Source organism: Topomyia yanbarensis, chromosome 3 (assembly GCF_030247195.1).
Source record: "Topomyia yanbarensis strain Yona2022 chromosome 3, ASM3024719v1, whole genome shotgun sequence".
Lineage (NCBI taxonomy): Eukaryota > Metazoa > Arthropoda > Insecta > Diptera > Culicidae > Topomyia > Topomyia yanbarensis.
Window position 1 is genome coordinate 164,076,710 of NC_080672.1, and position 17,945 is coordinate 164,094,654.

General features: G+C 39.3%; 1 protein-coding gene across 2 annotated transcripts in view; it reads left to right on the plus strand.

The window, feature by feature from the left end:
* LOC131693013 (neuropeptide CCHamide-1 receptor) overlaps nucleotides 1-17,945 on the plus strand; it is a 202,008-nt gene that overhangs the window by 144,034 nt on the left and 40,029 nt on the right. For both annotated transcript variants that reach the window (XM_058980459.1, XM_058980460.1), the window contains exons 3-5: nucleotides 8,148-8,374; nucleotides 8,437-8,540; nucleotides 8,750-8,965. In XM_058980459.1, the coding sequence (XP_058836442.1) occupies nucleotides 8,148-8,374; nucleotides 8,437-8,540; nucleotides 8,750-8,965 (547 nt within the window). The remainder of the gene's footprint in view (nucleotides 1-8,147; nucleotides 8,375-8,436; nucleotides 8,541-8,749; nucleotides 8,966-17,945) is intronic.

The window sequence follows — 17,945 nt, forward strand, 5'->3', positions numbered from 1 at the left end:
ACAGAGTCCGGACAGATCTTCTTGGCGAAAGCGAATATCCAACGGTTTGAATATTCCACGTTCTCGTTGGTACTATTACGGTTACGCATACGTCGAGCCGTACCCCAAAGAATGCTCATCGCTGTTTCTCTCGTTAACGCGTCGACGAACCGGCGCCAATAACTGCGTTTTTTGGCTTTCATTAGACTCTTCATTCGCCTTTCTAACGACGCGTACTGTTGATAGCTAGCGGGTAACCCGTCTTCCCGGAAGGTCTTATATGCAGTGGACTTTTCCGCGTACAGCTCTGAGCACTCTTTATCCCACCACAGGGTGGGAGACCGTCCATGGGTATTCGCGCTGGGTACTGGTTTAGTCTGAGCTTGATTCGCGCTGTCGAGAATCAAGCCAGCCAAAAACCTGTACTCTTCCTCCGGAGGAAGTTCTTGAGTGGATTCGATTTTAACGGATATCGCGGTCGCGTAACTCTTCCAATCAATGTTCCGTGTGAGGTCATACGAGACATTGATTGTTTCCGATAGTCTTGAACCGTTAGCAATTGAAATCACGATAGGCAAATGATCGCTACCGTGGGGATCAGGGATCACCTTCCACCTGCAATCTAACTGTAGCGATGTCGAGCATAGCGATAAATCCAACGCGCTTGCGCGTGCTGGTGGTGTAGGAATCCGCGTCATTTCTCCGTGTTTAAGATGGTCATGTTGAAATTGTCGCAAAGATCTTGGATTAATGTTGATCTATTATCATCATGAAGACAGCCCCATACCGTACCGTGCGAGTTAAAGTCTCCCAGAACTAGCCGCGAAGCAGGTAAGGATTCCGTGATATTACAAAGCGTTCGGTGTCCTACCGAGGCTCTAGGAGGGATGTAGATGGAAGCAATGCAAAGGTCTTTACCTTTGATTAGAACTTGACAAGCGACAATTTCAATGCCTGGTGTCGAAGGGAGGTTAATTCGGTTGAAAGAATAGCACTTTTTGATCCCCAAAAGTACTCCTCCATAGGGGTTTTCTCGATCCAGACGGATTATATTAAAGTCGTGGAAGTTGAGATTTATATCAGAAGTTAACCAGGTTTCACATAATGCGAAAGCATCACATTTTAAACTGTTTAGTAAGAATTTGAAGGAATCGATTTTCGGGAGGATACTTCTGCAATTCCACTGTAGGACAGTGATCGAATCAGTGACCTCGTTTGATGACTTAGCCATCGAAGGATTCGATCGCTGCAAGGAGGGGCCATTTAGCAGTCAACTGTTTCAAAAATGTTTGCACCATAGGGAGAAAATGTATCAGAATGCTTTTAAGAGGATCAGTAACATTGAAAGCTGTGAAAATTAAGTCCACTATGTCAGAAAATTTCATTAGTCCGCTACTGGACTGAGTATCTGTTTGAAAAAAGGGAACACTTGGGGTTTTTGGTGTCCCTGGAAGTGGTGGATACTCCTTGTTAGAATTAAAATTTCCAAGTCCTGGAGCAACTTGCTTCGGCTTTAGTGCATCACTTCCATTGGATTTATTGATTGTAGTTGGCGCACTCTGAGTGGACGACACCTTGGCACCCTTACGAGGCAATCTAGGGGAGGCTAGATTTTTCCTCTTCCTGGACTCCCCTGAGTTAACCAAAGATGTTCCCTCTTGTGAGTCGTCAGATTCTTGCTCAACGCCAGCCAAAAGAGCAAAGGAATTTTCGGAAGGGACAGATGGCGAAGCATTCTTAAGAATTTCTGCATAAGTGCTCTTCGAGCGTTCCTTAAGGGAGCGCTTAATTTTATCCCCGCGCTGTTTGTACGCGGTGCATGATTTAAGATCATGCGGAAGGCCCCCGCAGTAAATACACTTTTCAGTTTCTCCACCGCAAGAGTCATCCTCATGTTCTCCCTCGCATTTGCCGCACCTTTTCTTATTGCCACAATAGGTGGCTGTGTGGCCCAGCTGCTTGCAATTACTGCAGTTCATTACCCGCGGTACAAACAGGCGAACAGGTAGACGAACCTTATCCAGGAGGAGATAGTTGGGGAGGGAGGACCCGGAGAAAGTCACCCGAAGCGAGTCTGATAATGAATAAGTTGTCTTATTTTCTCAGTTTTTGCGGAATACAATTGCTTGCATTCCAGAATCTTCACATGTTCAAGTGAGGGGTCCTTAAAGGAACCAACTCTGTACTTCAACACGTCCTCGCACTTCAAACTCGGCTCGGCGACGATCCCGTCGATCTCCACATCTAAACAAGGTATATACGCTTTAAATTGCTTTGTAAAACGCTCGCTGCGTGCAATCTGGTTTGCCTGGTCGAGGTCATTCACTAATATGCGTATCTTATTAGCTCTAACACGTGTTATCTGAGCTACGGCCGGGTAGTTAGCAGTCAGCTCCCGTGAGATTTCTAAAATATTAAGCGATTTCGTGATGGGCCGGAAATAGACCACCCAGGGCCCAACTGAACTGGGTGGGTATGTTTTAATACGAGGAGGACTGGGGGAATCAGAGGAGGGAGTGATTTCGGGTTTATCCGGTAAATCCATGGGAACATCATTTCCATCCAATGTTACTTCGCCCTCGGCCATTTAGGCACGAGGATAGCACGTGGTGTAAACGAGAGATGAAACTTATATTCGGGGGAAAGGGATCTAAGAAGTAGCGACCGATCGGGGGAAAGGGAAATGAAAAAAAAAAAGATACTTAGCTTATTTAGCGGCTTGTCCGGTTATTTCACTATTCACTTCACCAACCTAGGCACCGGCGAACAAAGCCAGCCTCAAACAATGGTTGACCTTCACAATGTATATATATAGTGATTTACTCTATGCACAGCACAAGAAAACGATCTGCTTCGATCGAGAGCTCAGACGATTGATTATATTTTTGTTAATAATAATCGACTGTAACATAGCCCCAAATTATTAACATCAATACTTAAGAGTTCAACAAATGCAAAGAAGAAAAGAAAATTAATTGTTCAAAACTTGGCATCTTACAACTTTCTCCAATACATTAATGTCTTGTATGCACTTTGTTCAGCCAACAAGATGAAGTGTTAGCTACAACGTTTCTCTTTCCTGTAACCGTACCAACTTCAAATATTTTACGTTATATCTGTTTTCTGAAATAGTAAATCTGAAAATCACTAAATTTTTTGCCGTTTACCGAGAAACAAACCAATGTTGCCATCCATAAGTCCAAATTTCTCGAGAAAAACAGCATAGCATACTTTCTATTCCCGTCGCTTTTCTTCTGCTGTGATTTTTATGCATTTTCACATGCATATACTTCTAGTTAGCATTCAATGAGTGGATAGACCGAATATGTCCAATGCATAAAATTTATAGCAGAAGAAAGGAGAGGCAGATAGAAAAGTATGCTATCGATGCATAAATAAAATTCTGCGTATACTTCGATTTGTTCCTCGTCGAGTGTTGCAATTTCAACTTCTTCACTCCAGTTTTCTCCTTCAGCGGTTATATTTATAGCCAAAGGATACGATGAACCATAAAATCGATTTTTATCATTGCTGGAGCTGCTAGAAAACTGGAAATCATATTTCTGAATGCGTCTGTATAAATTCACCTGAAAATAAATAATATTTCCTTTTATCATGCATTAATTCGATGTATATAAAGCCAAGCCCACATTCAATATTTATCGTAAGAATGATTGATCGATGATTTATCGGTTTTACGGCATGTAAATGATTTCAGCCTATAAACTCAAATCATCACCATGTCGAACGCAGCCGGTCTGTGCGAATTCATTTCTGGGCAAAATAGTGGCAGACAATGCACGGGTCTAGACGCAAATAGGTCATAAAATCCAGCGGCTCTCCCACATCCATATGACTGATTTCGATTTATATTTACTTTTTGCGCTAGCGGCTCGTAAAAGGTCCCAACAATAGTCATCGGTGGAAAAAATTTGCTTTGGTCGTCGATTGGCGGGTATACTCCATTAGGCATGAATACGTTAGGCATATGTACGTTACGCATAATGGTCGTTAGGCATTAAGACGTTAGGTATAATGTATGTTAGGCATAAAGTATCTTGTGATGTATGTATAACTCAAATAACTCATTCTTCGATGGCAATGGCGTCGGGTGATAAGCTCAACGATTCATTTAACATCGTTGGCGTGTATTGGAGGATTTGTGGGCACGATATAAATATAACACATGCATTATTGTTGAATCCCTAACGGCACTGTTTCACTAGTAATGGGCACTGTTTCAACTCTCCTCTGTTTCAGATCTACTCGGTTTCCCCTACTTATACCCAAGTAACCATAAGCATTAAGACATTGTACTATATTGGCTATACATTTGCACTAATGTTGCATTGAAACTCTATTACAGCAATAACAATGCAATAAAGCTCTATATTAGCATCAGTAATGCATAACCGCACATCCGACAAATAGCATTATCCCTTGCCCTATATGCATATATAAAGCTGATATACCGCGTACATGCTTCAAGGATCTTAAAAGCATGTAAGATTTACAAGTGCATTTAGTGCCATTATAGAGCAAATAAAAAGCCGATATAATGCTATTGTAATGCAGTGGGTTTATACGTTATGCAACTCTTCTTGAAGATTATATTCGGCATATTTCATTTCAATCGAACATATGCAATATAGTCCAGGGAGCAAACGCAGCGCACTTACCGTGAAGGACGAGGCAAGGTACCTCAGTTCGAGACTTACTAAAGGTAATTTTCATAAAACTTTTCATAACATGTGAGACCGAAAACCCATTAAGGATATTCATTACAATTCATTAGAAGAGGGTCAATTACGGTTTTAAACAGAACATTTTAATTTAAAAATTTTCCATTTTTGCTTAACATACCGAAAGGAAATATAAGAAATGGTTTTAAAATCATGGCGGACAATGACGGCCAACTGAAGCTTTTCAATAGCATTAGTAATGCCAATAGTAGGCTTTCAAATTTGACATTTACACGCTGGTGCTATATAACAGCATTAATACTGCAGAAACGAGCTGTCAATCTCTGCACAGTAATAGCACTATATTTCGCCTTTTCTGGCATAATACCAGCATTATATAAGTGTTTAGGGCTACACGGCTCTTAAAAACAGCTTTATATGTGGATCTAAAGCAGATATTAGGCTATGTTATAATGCTTATTGGTTACTTGGGTAGTTAACGTATTTATGCCTAACGTCACGTACCTAGACATTTCGTTTGTTTGCAACACAAAGCGAGAATTTAGTTCCCATTTCGGGTATATATTAGACAGTTTATGAGTTTGTGTTTTACCGAATAATTAATAACAATGGTATTTACCCTCAAGCAATTGTATAAAATGCTTTTAATCCAACTAACAGTGTGATGAGATATTTATAACTCTTATCACTCTCTTCAGATATTATATCGATTGAGCGCATTTACAAAATGATGTATCACGATGTTTTTGATAACACGTCCCTACTACATAGGATAGTGGCAGCACTCAGAGAAACGCGAAGGGACAACGTCACTACGAGAATTGTATACCTAAGCTGAACCCAATCAAAGGTAAAACGAACGAACCGCACGGACAAACGAATAATTACTAAGGTTTTGTTAATAACAAGTTCGGAGGGTGGAGTGTCATATACCAATCGATTCAGTTCGTCGAAATCGGAAAATGTCTCTGTATGTATGTATGTGTTTTAACATTGAAAGTGCTTTACTCCACTATATGTGGCTAGGTGTAAAACTAAAATCTAAAATTCTATCCGCGTCACGAAAATGTGGCATAATTTTAAACGACTGTAGTACTGTTAATTGTTGATGGATTCGCGTCATTTATACACCAATCGATTCAAAGAAGTTCAACTTAAAAATTGCTATTTCAACTGTACACTATTTAAAAATCCGTGTTGTTGTAAATCCATTGGGAAAATGTAAGAAAAAAGACAATGTTTTCAATTACGTTTTGTTAATTGTTGATGGATTTTCAAGATTCGAACACCTATCGACTCAGAAAATCATCAGTCAAAAATGTTATCAAATTTATCTGTATATTTTATTAGCACACTATTGAAAAATCCGTAAATCCGCAAAAAATAGGGAAAACATGCAATTTTCATAAATTTGCGCAACACTCTCCCTAACACAGACCTCATCTCGACACTCATAAACGTCTTACATATTTCATTGCTTGATATAAAAGGAATGTTTCTGACCGGATTCCAATTTTACCCAAGATGGCGAATTTCTCTTTTATACCATGTGCATGAGCCTTGGCAGCAAGGTTTGAATCTTTGCGTGGGATTCTCGTCCTTAATCACAACTGATTCACAAGACAGTTATCCGCAAATCCTAATAAGGACGGTTTGCGGATAATTGTATTATGATTAAGGACGAGAATACATAATGGAAAAAGAATTGAATTAGAAAATTTCTTTTATTAGCTTGTCTTAAATATGTGCTTGTTAATGATCAATTCACAACCATCTAATTTTTTTTCTAGTTAAAAGATGACTCATATTATATACTAAAATTCTTTCAAACGTGCTGGTTAACTAAACCTAGCCATGATTTCACGATAAAATAAAGTTCGTGAAAATCAACTACTTATTTACCACCATGTGCTGTTAGGCCCCATGCAAAACTGACTCAGACATCGCTTCATTAAAACTTCTCACAAATAAATAAGATTTGCAGTCTTCGACAAAGTTAAAGTCAGTCAATAAAACAATCTATCTAATTTTCACTTGCGGTGATAACCTAATGCATACAGTTCCAACTAGCGGTGAAAATGTAAGTTAGTGAGCTTTCTCCGTGTAAATTGTCGAAAAATCCCATGCAAACTTCGATCACATTAGTCTGGTAGCTAGACTTGTCCGATTTTTCTGTTTTGAAACCAATCCAAGTCCCAAACGAAACAAGTATGTTGCAAAATATCGTGTGTACATCACATGTACGTCTTGCACCTATCTTATTTCCACATATTCGTTCGTGTACGCAAAATTAAAACTCACCCAAACTTGATGAACTTTATACAGCGAGAATTTGCACCGGAACAAATTTCACAATTTAATGTGAATTTAGTGCAACTAGCATGATTAAAAACTGACTAGGTTTTCACATTACCTATCCGAGCGAAATCTTGAAAATTTACATGTAAATATTCAACATTAAAACTGGGATGCTATTCAAGCATAGAGTATGTAAACCTTCCCTCCTGCAGGCCTACGAGCGCACAGTGGCACGATGTGAGTGTCAAAAACCCAAAAATCAGTGTCTTGTAATTCTTTTGCAAACAGTTATTTTATTTTTCTCTCAATTTGAATAAAATTGTCTCCAAATTTTAGGATGATCATATGAAAAACGAATTTTTGACATATCGTTGAAATAAGTGATGTCGAGGATTTCTGTTGACTTTTAATTCATTAGAAAGTTCCTATCAGGTCAGATGTTCAAAAAATCGGGCACATTTCCGGCCGAAATTTTTGAAACGAAACCCTGGTATTGAAACGTTAGAAGTATTCTTCAAAGTACGAAGTTATCGCGTTGCTCCCCTAATCACGTTTGCAGCACCACTTTTTTACAGATTTTTTACCCAACGAAGCTAATATTTTTCGGTGAAATGTGTGAATTTCGTAGGGTATATCCGTAAACACAAAGATATTATTCCAAATCCAGAAGCTGAATTCGCTGGTAACACATAGCCTTAGAAAAGAAAGGTATCTTAGGAGAGAAAGGATTCTGTAAGCTTGCAACGTTACCCGAAATATGAAATCGAATAGCATCCAATAGCTATACTTCCCTAAGTGTACATCGCAGTCCAATGTTTCCGGATGAGTTTTCCCTCCAACATAACAAAATGGTGGTAATCACACGCTAGATGAGCTGTAATATATTAATCAGGGTCGTGTCACAAAATGGAATTACACTGCATACTATCCCCCAGCACAGTTACTATGATAATAGCGCGGCAATTATCAGATAAACAAGTTAGCCTTTGCCATTTCGTCACACGCAAACGTGATTGCAACAAAGCACTGGCGCCACTATTCTATATCCTCACTTCGGGCTCGGAGCTTTTCCTGCTGAATTCCCACAATCGAATTTGAACCGCTTCTAGCTATAAATTAATTCTGCTGATTTTCCAACTTGCGTTTTCTGTCGTTCTGTCGTTGCAGCTATATATTATCCTTAGCATTGGCCGACCTGCTACTCATCGTGACAACGGTTCCATTCACGTCAATTGTGTACACACTGGATTCGTGGCCCTGGGGTAGCTTGCTTTGCACATCGTCCGAGTTCATCAAAGATGTTTCAATCGGAGTGTCAGTGTTCACACTTACCGCCCTATCCGGGGACCGGTTTTTCGCCATCGTTGATCCTCTGCGGAAATTTCACGCCCATGGTTTGTCATCCGTACGATGCATTCTCTTGCGATTAACGTGTTGAATACAAATCTCTTTCTAGGTGGTGGACGAAAAGCGACTCGGATGACCATCGCTATTGCAGTCTTTATATGGGTACTGGCGATTGTGTTTGCGATTCCGGCCATCGTTGGGACACATATCAGGGTAAGAGTATTCCATTTTATTACACAGTTGTACCAGGCATCATATCCTGTATCGAAACACCCAGCAGTAGCGAAAAATAAATTTGCTTTTACTCGGCGAGTGAAAGTAAATCTATCATATCCATTCCTTATCGCTTGGTTCTATTTTCTTTTTCCCTTTCGACGCCCACGATTCGACTGTAAATTAACTATCCACCATCCAACCGATAGACTGAGAAAGTGAACAAGGACGTAACTATCGAGTTTTGCTATCCATTTCCGGGCGAGTGGGGACCGGAATATGCCCGCGGCATTGTGCTTTGCAAGTTCCTGGCCTACTACGCGATTCCTCTGTGCATTATAGCACTGTTCTACGTGCTGATAGCACGCCACTTAATCCACAGTGCGAAACATGTGCCTGGAGAAACGCAAGGAACGGTACGGCAGGTACGTATCTGATGTGAAGAACAATACATTTCTGAACTCTGACACCTTTGAACATCAATGCTAACGAAGGAATCGAATGGTGGCATTTGCTTGGGTCAGTTCACACCGAAGAAAATTCGCTTTGGCACTAAAACGCTCGCACTTATACACATCAAAGGACATAGTCAAATGCAATTTACGGACATGCACTTTCCGGACAGATGCAGCTTATTACAATTACAGTTGTAGTTTACTGCAAATGTAGAAGCTCTTGCGAGCAAACTGTTGCCCATCAGGTGATTTACGGAAAGGCAACAAGGAGTTTTTTGTATTTTATCCACACATTGGCCTTAAATAACAATTTTAAGTTTCATACGAAAACCCACCACTCCCCTCCGGGTATTTGAAGTTATCAATGTAAAAAATTGACAAAATGCGGTACCATGGATTGATGCTCGTACGTTCATCGGAAATGAAAAAAAAAATCGGAAAGGATTTTTAGCTTATTAAATTATCCAGTTCTTGACACATCTTTTTTCAAAAAATCAAATTTTAAACTAAATGGTGGGCATAAATTTATAAATTAATAAGCTATCTGACGGAAAAATCCAAACATTTGTATTCCAAAAACGTTAAATTTTAACAATATTGAACTGCTACAACTAATTTGATTTTATAATTTTTATCAATAATATCAATTAAATTAAACTAACAAACCATACGCTAACTTAATGAAATTATAAAAAAAATGCTCTAAATGGTTGAAAAATCAAAATAGTTTCCGTTCCGCCAATCAAAATAGTTTCAGTGAAGATTTTCTGATTCTACTATAAAATGTATTTAGAAGCTCTCTTTTGTGTACCAACAGGTTCCATATATACGTTAGACCTCTCCACATTTTGAAAAGATTTTGAAATAAACATGGGTCAGCTCACATTTTTGTTCTAAGTGTGAATTTAAGAAGTTTCGCCAAAAATTACGTTATTTGGACATGATTTAGAAGTGTCTCCAATCAAAAATCATGTTTTTGGTATGTTTCCATAGGACGATCACTTGCACTCTGATTTAATAGGTCCTACATGCCCATATATCATCAAAGGTTGATATATCTTAACATGTTTTAATAGGTGATCATAGCTCTAATCGCAATAGAAACTTTGTTAACTGGATTTTTATATAGAAAAGAATACCAAAACCAAGAAAAAATTCTACTAATTTTCCATTTAAAATCCATTGAACAAACTTTCTATTGTGATTAAAGTTATATTCACCTGTTAAAACATGTTAAGATATATCTAAGGAAAAACCTTTGATGATATGTGGGAATGTAGGGCCTATTAAATTAGAGTGTAAGCGATCTTCCTATGGAAACATAGCAAAAACACGATTTTTGATTGGAGACACCTCTAAATCATGTCCAAATAACGTCATTTTTGGCGAAAGTTGTTAAATTCACACCTAGAACAAAAATCTGAGCTGACCCATGTATATTTATTTTGTATATACTTTTTCAAAATGTGGAAAGGTCTAATATACGTCAATTAATATGTCAAGCGTACGAAAAATCATTTTCGAAGTATCAGCTGCTATTGTTTTTGTAAATCGTGTATGAAATAGTTAGATATCTTTGTGGTTGACTAGAAGTAACAAAAGCATTTCGTTCAAATATTTCGAATATTTCCAAAATGACTTCAGATACTAACTTATATTAATAACAGACAGAAACTCCGTTGTATTTGTTTTCAATAACCCTTCACATACTTTCCAAACAAAATTATTTTTGTCTTGTTTCTTTATAAACTATTCAAAAGAGAATTATTTTGATAGGTTTTGCCTTCCTTTCAGAGAACACCTATAAACCTGCTCGATATTTTACATACTTTTTAGAATTCGCATATTGAATATAAAGGGGTACCCGGGGCTATTTGGACCGCGATTTCTCAGAATGTCGTAAGACTTTCAGACTGTCATACATATTCGTAGAAGCGCCATTGTGAAACATTTTAGAAACGAGATACAGCATGTTTCATATTTTTACCATCCTCAAAACAACAATCATTATAATGGTGAAACCATGATTAAAGTAAAATATAAAAAGTGAAAAAAATAACAGGTAAGTATTTTGGAAAGTTTGAGGCTCCTATTTTATGCAATGATTTTTGTTTGGGTGAAAACACAACTTTTTTGAATGCTCACCACTTATGTGCGAAATGAGCGTACGGGGCTATTCGGACCCCAAATCCATCAACCACCGTTCAGCGGCATGCGTCGGCGCAATGTATTTTCAACGCCTCAGTGTAAAAAATGCATGATACGCCAATCGACAGCTGTAACTATCCAGATGGATTTTTTTAACGCAATTTAATTTTTTGCTTCTTAACCCTTCGGAAGTCGCGCAAATGGTTCACTGAACGAGCACCCGCTGGTGCCGTAAAAGGATTTCGTTAAATTTTCAAAGCAGCGTGCACTAAATCACTAGTGTAAGTTTCGGAAAGTTAAGGCGTTTTTCCAAAAAAAAATCATAGTTGAACACAAATCCATTGTAAACAAAATTATAAAAAATTACGGTCTGAATTGCCCCGTAGGCATGTTCGAATTACCCCTACAATGTAAAAGGATGGAGAAACACAGAGTTTTGCAAATCGTTGCCTAGCGCTGTCAAATGCAAATGAATTTTTATAGCTCCAAGGTAACTGAGGTTTCAAACTAACAATTAGGACCTTTGACCGATAAATTATTTCACATCGAGTAGATCCGGATTCCCCTATATTCGTAAATACCAAACATTAAGTTTGTAAAAGGTTTTAAAATGTTATTGAAGTAGTTTAATTGAATTGTTAATATCAAATATTAAACATTGAGGGCAACTGCGCGGGATTCAAAGATATGTAGATGGCAGAATCCAACTTCACTCTTCATTGCAACTGTTTAGCTAGAGGACAATTTTGCAGAGCTCTTATTTTTCCAGCATTCAAAAAATGTAATTTAATTCTTTTAAAGATGTTGACCATAGAAAGCATTCGAAAAACGTGAAAAGCTCTGTACATACAAACGATAACAGGTAGCGGACAATAACAGGGTAGCCACCTGCACCACGAGGCAGTGTGGGTGTAGCCGAAATGGTGGCTCCAGTGACGAATGAAGAGCTACTCGCAGTGGCTATTTCTCTAGCAATGAACAAAGCTCCAGGACCGGATGGAGTTCCAAACAGCGCTCTCAAGGTAACGATCATAGCGAACCCGAACATGTTCAGGCTAGCTATGCAGAAATGCCTTGACGAGTGCCGCTACCCCGATAGATGCAGAAATTGGTGCTGTTGCCGAAGCCCGGGAAGCCGTCAGGCGTACAGACGAATCTGTCTGATCGACACGACGGGCAAATTGCTTGAGAGGATCATCCTCAACAGGCTAACCCCGTACTCAGAAGGTACGGACGACCTGTCAAGCAACCAGTTTGGTTTTCGGAAGGGTAAGTCCACGGTGGACGCTATCAACTCAGTGATAAAGATTGCTGAGATAGCGATCCATCGGAAAAGGCGAGGCATTCGATACTGTGCGTTAGTGACACTTGACCTGAAGAACGCATTCAACAGCGCAAGCTGGGATGTCATCGCGCTCTCGTTACCCCAGCTTAGCCTACCGGTGGGTCTGTACCGGATCCTGGAAAGTTACTTTCATAACCGCGTACTGCTATACGAGAGCGATGCCGGTCAGAAAAAGGTCCTATTACCGCCGGAGTCCCGAATGGCTCCATTCTAGGCCCAGTATTATGAAACCTCATGTACGGCGGGGTTCTGAGACTGAAGTTCCCTCCTGAGGTCCAGATTGTCTGCTTTGCCGACGACGTAACCTTGAAGGTCTATGGGGAGTCAATCCCTGAGGTAGAACTAACCGCAGAACACGCGATCAACACGGTGGAGGAATGGATGAGCGCGAGAGGCCTGGAGCTCGCTCAGCATAAGACGGAGGTAGTTATCGTCAACAACCGCAAGTCGGCATAACATGTAGTTATCCATGTGGGAGAAGTCGTGATCACTTCACAGCGGAGTCTGAAGTCTCTCGGAGTCATCATAGACGACAAGCTGACCTTCGGCAGCCATGTCAACTATACGTACAAGAGAGCTTCGACTGCTGTTGCGGCACTATCGAGGATGATGTCCAACAGCTCAAAGTTGTGCGCCAGTAGACGTACTGGCAGGCGTTGCCGTATCTATACTCAGGTACGGCGGCCCGTCATGCTCAAGAGCACTGAGGGTAACCAGTTACCTGCAGAAACTGGAGAGCACCTACCTCGTGATGTGCCTCAGAGTGATATCTGCTTACCGCACGGTATTACACGATGCATCCTTCGTGATAGCTAGCATGATGCCAGTCGTGCTGGTCATCCGGGAAGATGAGTGCTTTGAGCTACATGGAAATAGAGGAGCCCGCGAGCGCACCAGAGTGGATTCGGTCGCCAGATGGTAGCGTGAGTGGGACAACTCCTCGAAAGGTAGATGGACCCACCAGCTGATACCTAGCATATCGAGCTGGGTGGGAAGACCGCATGGGGAAGTTCACTTCCACCTGACACAATTCCTGTCAGGCCATGGCTGCTTCCGACAGTACCTCCACAGGTTCGGGCACGCGGAGGTCCCCGTCTGCCATGACTGCCCAGGTGTCGACGAAACTGCCGAGTACATACTGTTCGTATGTCCTCGCTTCGACGTTGAAGGAAGAGCAATGCTCGACGTCTGCGGCTGGGACACAACCGCTAATACCCTTATTCAGCGGATGTGTCAATCGGTGGAGAAGTGGAACGCTGTCTCGACTGCAACCACCCAGATTGCATGTAGGCTACAGGGAATTTGGCGCACCGAGCAGCAGACGACGGGCATGACTAACCAGTGATTGGTTAGTTGGAGCGAAAAAGGCCGAGCGCAGAAAAGTGAGTGAATGGTCTGTTCATGCTGAGGCAGTTTTGGCGCAGCGACTGGCAACCGCGTGAGGGCTAAACCTGGTGACGAATTACCGAGACCACAAAGTGCTTCTCCTTCCCCTGTTAGTTGTGGATCAGAGCAATGCTCGTTCGACCTAACCCACACAGCGAGAGTGGCTGGTGCTTTTGTATTCTTTACACTTAGCCGAGGAAGAGAAATTCTGCACCTAACAAAACTGACAAAACCGTTCACAAACATGAGAAATTTACAGCTCTATTTTGACGGTATAGACGAGATCACTTTACGGTGATTGTGAGGTTATTTTGGAAATTCTCCAATCAACCAGAACTAAATTTCATGACAACTTACAGAAGGAATGAAAGAGTATATACTTGTCTCTTTTGTCGCACATTAGGTAAATAAAAAGCGACTAAAGCTGAACACACACGAGGCGACAGGACACACACCAAAAAATATTCTCTATGGGTTTTGTTCTATCTTTTCCAACATGTCTGTGTTATTAGTTTTGGTAATTTACCTCTTAAGTAGAGCTTATTAACACCATAATGTGGTATTCAGTCGTTGGAATGGATCACCTGAATTTGGTATTCCACAAGTTATTTTCTTCTGCTCGGGTTTGCAACGCGGAAGAATGCAGCTATTGTCACCGAAATGAACCAGAATGGCTAAAAAGCAAAAAGAACAGTAATCAGCAAATCTCCAGTATCTACGACAACCTGAAAAAACCGGAAAACCTGCTAACAATTCTCAGTGCCAGTGGGTAAGATTCATTCAGGTTAGCTCGCCAACTGAAGTTCTTTAGTAGTAGCTGTGTACTATATTACTCAATTATTGAGACAGCAGCTCAAACTTCCGTTCGAATTAATGAAGGGATCCGAAACCAGGATGCAAACCTCTGAACAAATACTACCCCGTTGGCCATTTTCCAATGTTCGTTCCAAGTTATGTAATCATGATTGTTTGAATGTGCAAAGGTCTGTCATTTTATAGCATTTATTTCTTCCACAGGTCGTGTAATTCGATGGAAATAGCAAGCACTGAAAACCACCACCCAAACCACAAAATTTTAATTAATGGACATCATGATAAATAAACTTAAGCGTACCTGAGGGAATGGAACTGGTTAGGCTAGCCGCAGTCACCAGCGGTGAAATAATGAAAATTTTCACTGTCGGTGTAATTTTGAATTACAAGTCCGGAAGGGTAAAGTACATTTTCTCTCTGTCCTTTCGGTGGCATGGTTGGATCGCATAATTTAATTATACAAAGTGGAAAACTAACCACAATAAGTAGATTGATGGTATTTGGGAATCAATTTGTTTGTATCTGGTGTAGTATTTCACGTGTTTGATTGAACTGACGGGTATTGGTATCAGCAATTTTGTATCTATACAGTGGCGTAGCCAGAAATTTGGTTTGGGGGGGGGGGGGGGGGTTAATGAAAATCGGTGTTTTTTTCGAAAACGCTAAAAATTAATGTAAGTTGGATAAATTAGTGAAAGTCCAGGAACAAAATTAGTCTAATAGATGACTTTTATATTTTTATGTAATGTGTCAATAAAGTCAACGAATACAAATACAAGGCGTAATTTTAAAAGTGCAAAAACTTTTCTAACGGTCAAGATCACATAATTTCGAACATTGAAGGTTTAACAACTTCGAAAAAGCTTCCCAACATAAAACGCTCATATATTAGTATAAAAATTTTGGTGATGAAAGAAGAAGTGACTCTTCAAAAATTGCACGAGATTTGGTGTCTTCAGGAAAGTTATTTTTCATATTTTTATTTTAGAGACTTTCAGCTTTGAGCTGGTTCACCTCCAAGCAAAGTTATTGATGGCATTTTAAAAAACTTTGTAGAAAATATGAAGGCTACATAAATGCAATATATCGATATAGAAAACAATATTCAAGAAATTTTCTTAAGGCCAGTTTTTTTAATAAACCTTTAGAGACTACCTTGAATAGAATGCGAATTGTATTGCATATACACAGCAGAAGAGATTAATCAATTACAGTAAGATCAGAATAACTCGTTTTAAAAGTTTTGTATCCTATCAGTTCTGATGTATTTTTAAAAATCAGCGAAATTAAATGCATTTCTTTCCGTCAAAATAAAAATTCATAAAATACATTATACAACTACGCGCTGCGTGTAAGACGTCAAAACCCTACAAAAATTTAGCCCTACATTCAACAAAACATCGCACAAAGTGAATCAGCGTAGGACGTTTGTTAAACAAACTTTTCTGCGAGGGAGTTCACAGTTGATGCAAAAATGGAAATGAAATGCATTTTTAATAATTTGTTACAAATTTGTTATACATTCCTAGAGTATCCCCCTAGTTTGTATCACATATGGTGGGTTTTAAGTCAGACCGGGCTGAACCGCAAAAATCTTAAAAAGAGATAATCATAACGCTGGATAAATAATTTCTTCAGCTACATTCGGTTTTTAGCTAATTTGAAATATGTTACAATGAGCAAGAATTGTGTGTGTGTGTGTGTTAACCTTCCTATCTCCCACTAGCTGGTAGTGATTTACAGAAAAAAAGATGTTTGCATGTATTTAAACATTCATGCAAATAACTTGGTTCACGGATTTAAGAAGGTGTTAGCTCAATTGACTTTCCGGTGACCCATTTCGTGTACAGTGCCAGACATGTTCCGAGGTCATCGTTCCATCAACTAGCCCCGCCTTACTGTAATGTTTGTATCAATTGGATTGTAACATTACAGTAAGACTTTCGATTCCATTTAAGCAGGAAATCGACGCGTATTTAGTATATTGGTTCAATTTGTATATATAACATAACACATGTGTACTAGAAAACTTACCAGTTTTTGCAGTTTTCTACCTTCATTTCTATCTCCCATTTATGTCCCCTTTGACTCTCATCCACATTTCTTGAATTCCTGCTTATTTAAGAAAGAAAAGGGGAAATAATAAAAAAGAACCGATGGACTCCGTGTTTTCCTCAGCGCTTCCGTTTCTCCTAGTCTGGTGTCACTGCCTGTTGGACTTGTGTAAGTTGTTCGATTGGAGATCTCCAAGGAGCTGTAATTGGAGGAAGATCTGACTTCTATCCAGAAGTATCAGTTTTTCACATTAATAGATTATATGTGTACACCACAAAACAATCCCGTGTATAATGCAACCATTTTTTGAACATTTATATAAACACATAAACACATACACATATATACACACATGTATACATAAAACCGATTTAATCCACCCATCAGTGGGATGAGACACCTCTCATACATATAACTGTTGTATTATTCATTAAATTGCCAAACGCACGCAAAGCTGGCAAGCAACTATATGTGAGACAAGCACAGCCTCGAGTCTTGCACGTATAACACGTATAATAAACAGAATAAATTAAAAAACAATAACAAAACAAACCAAAAATCAAAACAATTATGAAGCAAAAAAAAGTTATTCATAAAATGGATAGAATGATTCATATAAATCAAATTAATAAAACAAATCAAATTAGCTCAAATGAAAATCAGACAATATTAAAAAAGTTATGAAATTAAGAGAGTAAACTAAATTGTTTCAAGCTAACTGTCATCCAATAACTAAAAGAACTGACTAAACCGAATTAATAAAATGAAGAAACTGAACAATATATGAACTGGGAAAAACTTACAATTTAATAAAATGATTAAACAAATGAAACAAACAACATGATTAAAACAATAAAAAAAATTATTGAATTAATAAGATAAATAATATGAATAATGTGGATAACACTAACCGCCATGTTTGAAAAATGCAAAAACAACCAAGTCCATTGCAGCCGCCAGAAAATTTGTCGTCTAAGTATTGAAATTACCTTTAAATCGCATTCGCAAATAGCATTTGTTCCTAGGGGCAATTAGCACAGGCGAGTTGATTCAAACGTCAAACCATTCAAATGACCTGACGATCTTCGTCCGCATTTTTTTGACCGGGTACTGACTCCATTCAGATATCCGAACCGGTTCCGGAATGAGTTTAACTGGGAATCAGTGAAATCGTTGCATCAACTAGTCAAGTTCAGATGGCGC